Here is a 6509-nt window from a genome sequence, read left to right as displayed (position 1 = left end):
CCTCCACCTATTAGCACAAGGTATAAAACTGTCTACTTCTGATTTAAAGTCTGCTCATCATTTGTGTGGAATGCACAGAAATGTCTTTCAGGTCTTGGAAGGTGGGCATAGGAAGAAAAGTGAACACAGGACTCAGGGTTATGGTGGCAATATAATTATAGTCAAATGCAAAGTTAAGATTTGCCATCAAGTGCTATTTTCTGCCCTGTCTTTCCTCCATCCCAGTCTATTACCTTGTACTGCTGGGCAATCTCCTCAATGAGGAATGTCTGGTGACCACGGTGCTCTTGGGACCGCTCGCAAAGCCAGCAAATGATCTTCCCATCCTCCTGGCAGAAGAGCAGGAGTTTCTCTCCATGGCGCACACAGAGATCACACTTTTGCTCCTCCTCTGGGCTCAACTTGACCTCCCTGAGCACCTCCACAATGTTAGCCAAATGCAGACTAGACCGCATGTTCTCAGGCTGGTAACTGATCCTGCACACGGGGCAGCTGCTCTCTCCTTGGCCATTCACGGACTCCTTGTTGTTTGCAGTGATGCAGGCTTGGCAGAAGCTGTGCCCACAGTCCAGGCTCATGGGTTCTGTTAGGATCCCCAGGCAGATGGGGCAGGTCATCACCTCCTTTATGTTCACCAGGATTCCTGAAGCCATCGTAGCTGGTCCCTGTTCCTTCCTACCTGTTCTGAACTGAGGCTCCTCTTGTTCACTGATCTCTGCCTGATTGGAAAGGTTAAAACGGGGTAGAGTAAGAACAGTGGGAATAAATATTGTTAATTGTATAGAAATCAAAGACAGGGAAAGAACAAATATAGGGACATAAAAGAAGAGGTAGAGAGACAGAGAAAGGATCACGGTGACCTGGCAATTGTAAATACTTTAGTTAATTTAACATGACACATTTCATTTCTTTCTGTGCAATGGTTGTTACTGATCTTTACTTTTACTGAACAAAAGTATAGTTTGAGGTCCTTTATACAAAGAAAAGATGTTTGCGTGACCCAACATCTCTCCTTCTTCTTCTTTCCTTTGCCAAGCACATCCTCAATAATAAACGCACCAAACCACTTTTGGGTCTGGGCTTTTACACCCACTCTTCTCTCAGCAGGCAATGCTGCCCCTGGTATCAGTAAAATTCATTCTCATACTTCAGTTAACAATCTCCTTCCATGTTCCTTTATCAGAAAGATCTGCTCTGACTTGCTTATTTACAGTGTAACGATTGCCATCATTTTCTGTGTGTTTAGAAATATTTCTCTTATTATTTTGACATGATATGTGACACTGTGTGTACCTGGCAAGAGCAAACCCTTTATCAGATCTGTACATAGAGATAGTAAGTGACTTACAAGGATCTTATCTTCAATACACAGAGTTTCAGTGAACCTACTATGTTCAAGGTCCCCATCAGGGGTCTGTTCCTACATTATTGAGTTAATCAAAGGTGAAACAAGTAACATAGGAATTCTGAGGATTCTTGTGTTGATAAATGGTAACATTTCACATTTTCCTGGAAATTTGCCAATGACATTGATAGGAGCCTCATAGTGTGTATGTATGTTGATGGTAAAGAAAGATAGGATAAATATACGTTAGAATTATGCAAGTAACATATCTGAAAAATTAGAAATTCAGATGAAATAGATATCAGTCTTTGGAAAGAAATCTCAAAATATTAGGCAAGGTCATTTAACTAATTTTTCTTTTTTTAATATATGTTTTTATTGATTTTAGAGAAGAAGGAAGAGGGAGACAGGAACATCAGTGATAAGAAAGAATTATTGATAGGCTTCCTCCAGCAAGTCCCACACTGGGGATCGAACCTGCAATCTGGGCATGTGTCCTGACGGGGAATGGAACCATGACCTCCTTGTTCATAGATCAATACTCAACTACTGAGCAACACTGGCTGGGCTCAACTAATTTTTCATCACTACAAATTACATGCTAATACTAATACCCAGAAACACAAAAAATGAGTCTGAACAGAGAGTTCAAACCACTATGACCCTGACATTCACTTGCAAAGTACAGCAAATTATATGCAAGCTGATGTGACAAACAATAATAGAGAAATGTGTGTGTTAGGAAATCAAATAATGGGGACAGGTAAAGAGCTATCCAGAAATTCTAACTTGAAAACATAAAGGTTAAACCAGAAGATGAATATTATGGAAATATGGCATATGGGGGAGAAAAAAAACTATCAGGTAAAGGAAATGACCTGTTCATTGAAGACACACCACCTTGTCTGATTTTGAAAATGCCAATGTCGCTGGTGTGAGAAAACTGCTAGGCCTTTGGTATCACATGAGCCTGTAGTGATAATGACATATGGCCCTTTGACAATTCACCAATTTTCTAACATTTCAGACACTTTTCCAAGAGTAAAAGGAATGATCAGTGTTGGGCTATGGAATATTAGATAGATTCAGTAGAATTGAGAGGATGAGTAGGATATATGCACAATTTCCCAGGAGACATGATGATAGCTTTCAGGACAAGGAGGTGAGGGAATGGGGAGCAGGGGGTAAGAGTGAAACATAGAACTAGGTAAGAAAAAAAGACTGGCAGTTCTATTATATACTTTGTAACAAAAGGGCAACATCAAGCCTGGGCTCTTTCTTCCCATAGAGGTAATATTGGCTAATTCTTCTAATAAGTTGGCTTTTTGTTTTTGTTTCTGGAGAATTCATGAGGCTACAATAAAGTGGAGGGTCAGCTGCCTTCAAGGCCACATTGTTGATAGCAGAATTAGACTGATGTGGAAAGTGCATTGGACTAGGAGGACTTCCTATGGACCTCAAGTGCCAGATAACAAGCTTAGACTTCATTTTCCATAAGGGGATTGTGACATTTTAGCCACCTGTGTCTATTTTAGTCTCTTGGACATTGTGCTTACTGGCTTTCACAACATAATTTGCACTCTAGCTCTAGGCTTACATACCTTTGTTGATTTCTCACACATCCTCTAAGTCTGGCTTCTCAAAAGGCTGAGAGATAACAGGAATGAAGTACTTTCTATAGCATTGAGAAGATCATCACTAATAGCTCAGCTAAGGTAGCCAATGTCGGCATGCCCAGTCTCCTGTCCTGTATCTCCAGCTCAGCTAAGTGACCCTGGCAGGTAACTACCAGGTCACATAGATGGTCATGACCATTTAAATTAGAAAGGATGCTGGTGGTCTGTTAGGGAAGGTATTATAGAGTGGTGACACAGTGTTGCTCATTCTCCCACCTGGACTCAATATGGCCCTGTGGCTACAGTTTAGGCTCAGGATTCTCTAAGGAACTCCAAGTAAATAGGACTATGAAGCAATAAACAAAGAAAGAAGAGATCTCAATAGATATCCATGTCTTGATGGTTGCCAAAGTTTGAAGGTTAAAGAAAGATCTTCAATATGAGATAAGTTTTTTCCTTGGCTCTGTGCTCAGAGGGAAAAGTTATAAAGGCTACATTGATATGAATTTAGACCCACTAACACTGTCTACTAATGCCATGTTCATCATACATGAAGGGAACCTGATAAGGAATGAGGCTAAAGGAGAACAGAAGTGTATTCCAGCTAGTGGGCCAGATACTGAAAACAACCCTCAGACCATATGCAGTTAGCCCCTGGTGGTACAGATCATTTTATGGCTCCAACATAATCCAAACAAGGTTTAAGAGCCTCCAAATATTTCTCATCCTATCCAAGATCCAACAAATCCTGAAACCCACCAAGAGCCTGTAGAGGAGAGAGGAAAAGAGCATGCATTCTGCCTTGGGGCTGCAGAATTTATTTTTATGGTGGGGCTACAAGGAGCTAAGGTCAAAGCAGCTGCTGCCACAGGACACAGAAGAGGAAACTGAAGAAGAACTTGAGTCCTCACACAGGGAGTTTGACCCCACCACTACCTAAGCAGTGACTCTGTGGCTCCACAGCAGGCAGGGAGATAGATATGGGAACACAAGTGGTATCTATGCTGGAGGGATTTAACAAATGCCCAAGTCCATCCTTGAGGACCGAGGGGTTTGTGGCTCACATCAGGCTCCCTGACTCAGTGATGGCGAACCTTTTGAGCTCGGCGTGTCAGCATTTTGAAAAACCCTAACTTAACTCTGGTGCCGTGTTACATATAGAATTTTTTTGATATTTGCAGTCATAGTAAAACAAAGACTTATATTTTTGATATTTATTTTATATATTTAAATGCCATTTAACAAAGAAAAATCAACCAAAAAAATGAGTTCGCGTGTCACCTCTCACACGTGTGTCATAGGTTCGCCATCACTGCCCTAACTCTTGCTAGAGACCTGAGCTCAAAAAATGTCTGTCTTCAAAAACCAACAAAGCTTATGCCCAGGAGAACCATAGAGGTATAGGGAACAGGAGATTCCTCTCTTAAAGGGTTCCTGCACAGGACTTGAAGCACTGATAGTGTTTGCACTAGGACCCACTCAAAAGCAGAGGTTTGAGAATTGCCTAGGCAAGTGGTCGACAAACTCATTAGTCAACAGAGCCAAATATCAACAGTACAACAATTGAAATTTCTTTTGAGAGCAAAATTTTTTAAACTTAGACTATATAGGTAGGTACATTGTTATTAACTTAATTAGGGTACTCCTAAGGCTTAAGAAGAGCCATACTCAAGAGGCCAAAGAGCCGCATGTGGCTTGCGAGCCGCTGTTTGCCAACCACGGGTAGACCATGTGTGAAGGAGATCTCGTTCCTTTTGGAGGAGTGGAAGCCTGTTGGACTCGCCTGAGGCAGAGATGTGGGGGTGGGGGTGGCATTAGAGCTCCATCCTCTGTCTTGCCATTACAGGGCTCCATTTCCCTCTAACCTGTCAGTGCTCCTGAGTGTACATGCTGCATCCCCCTGCTGCTGCTGGGCTGCCAGAGCTGACAGGAGAGGGCCCATGCCTCATTCCCCCTGCAGGGCCACCACCCCTGAGAGCTAGAACTCTTGGGGGAGTTCATTAATGTGGTGCAGATTAAAACCTTGATGGAAGGAGGTGGGGTAGAAGACAGAAATCTGAATATAGAGGAATAGGAAGAGTTGCAATTTTCTGAGATTCCCAAGTATAAGGATGCCGAGAATAGGTTCACCTTTTTAATGATGGTTATTGACCAGGAGAGGTTTCAAGGATGTTGGCTAAACCCCTTATAGGACTTTCGCAATTTATGGAGACACCAGCTGCCGGGTCAATTTGTTTCAAAGAAGTCATTTGGGTGCATTCTATAGAAATTAAGCATTTTATATCACAGGTGAATTCATTTGTTATTGCAATCTTAATAAAAAATTTACATTCTTCTGTTTTGCGGGACCTGGAATAGCCCCTGAGCATTCAGTTAGTATACACCAGACATGGATCTTGTCTCCAGTATAAAAAACAGATATATCATCTCTGAGATGAGGGAGGAAAAGAAAGTACACATCAAAATCTAAGTAACACAGAGATCAAGGTACAAATTGCTCAAAGGTGAAATAAAGGTGGACTTTCTTTTGAAAAATTACTAACTCCTTTTCCTAGCTGCATGCAAAGGGAAAAGTGAGTAAAGAGTCATTATAATAACAGAAGAAGGGAATGTGTAAGATGATTCAGAACTGGTTCTAAAGCAACAGAGGACACCAGAGAGTCATAGGGTGCACTGAGGTAACTAGCCATGGCCCTCAGGAGAGAATAAATTCCCTCTTCTTGGACCTCTAAGAGGCAAGTGTCCACATGGGGACTGTTAGGTCAAAGGGAAGCCCAGGAGCGGATGCATGCCACCACAAGGCAGGTGGTGATGGAGATAATGGACCCTCCCTGATTTCCTAACAGGTCAACATGCCAGACAGATGGCGACACAGATACTGGTTCCTTCCTGGAATCTGTGACAACACAGGTGGCGGGAACTTCCTCAGCTCATGCCCCCCGCCCCTCACTAAACAGCTGTATAAAAGAAAGTGCCTCCCTCCCTGTTGGCACGAATTCACTGGCCCTGCCTTTGGGGCTCGTGGGTCTCACCTGGGAATGCAGATTAAACCTTCTCTTTTCCTCATTTCTGATTGACTCGACTCTCTTTGTTTTCCTGCGTCACGAACCTTACAGGGACTACAGAGATGGGCAGCAATCTGGTCATCCAGCCTCTCTCATTAGGCTGGCCAAAGGCTGGTCATTTATGTCAACGTAAAAAAAACATTGAAACCTGTAAAGAATTTTTTGGTGAGTTTATTTGAGCCAAACTGTTGACATATGCCTGGAAGCAGAACCTCAACAAATTGAGATATTGCTCCAGAGAATGGCAGGGTTACATTCGTATTTATACATTGCAATCAAAGGAGGAACATAGGTGGGTTACATGAAATTCATTGGTGACAGATTTAAGGAGGTGGGATTAAGCGAAGCGGGGAAACCTCTAGGATAGGATAAAAAGTAAAATGATGGACACATACTTAGGTGGGTGCAGGAACAATTAACATGATAAATGAAAGAATCTGCTGCATCTGTCCTGGGCCCAGCACACTTGGCTGTGCCCCAGGG

The 6509-nt window shown here is 42.5% G+C and overlaps 1 protein-coding gene across 1 annotated transcript in view; it reads right to left on the bottom strand.

Annotated features, from left to right (window-relative positions):
* Window positions 1-6120, bottom strand: part of LOC102251491 (tripartite motif-containing protein 5-like) — a 17965-nt gene extending 11845 nt beyond the window's left edge. The window contains exons 1-2 of the mRNA XM_005884853.2: window positions 5994-6120; window positions 195-719 (exon numbers count right to left, since the gene is read on the bottom strand). Of these exons, the coding sequence (XP_005884915.2) occupies window positions 195-653 (459 nt within the window). The 5' untranslated portion in view covers window positions 654-719; window positions 5994-6120. The remainder of the gene's footprint in view (window positions 1-194; window positions 720-5993) is intronic.
* Window positions 6121-6509: the final 389 nt, after the last annotated feature.

The sequence above is a fragment of the Myotis brandtii genome, unplaced genomic scaffold (assembly GCF_000412655.1).
Source record: "Myotis brandtii unplaced genomic scaffold, ASM41265v1 scaffold8670, whole genome shotgun sequence".
Taxonomy (NCBI): domain Eukaryota; kingdom Metazoa; phylum Chordata; class Mammalia; order Chiroptera; family Vespertilionidae; genus Myotis; species Myotis brandtii.
This window is presented reverse-complemented; position numbering and strand designations above follow the sequence as displayed.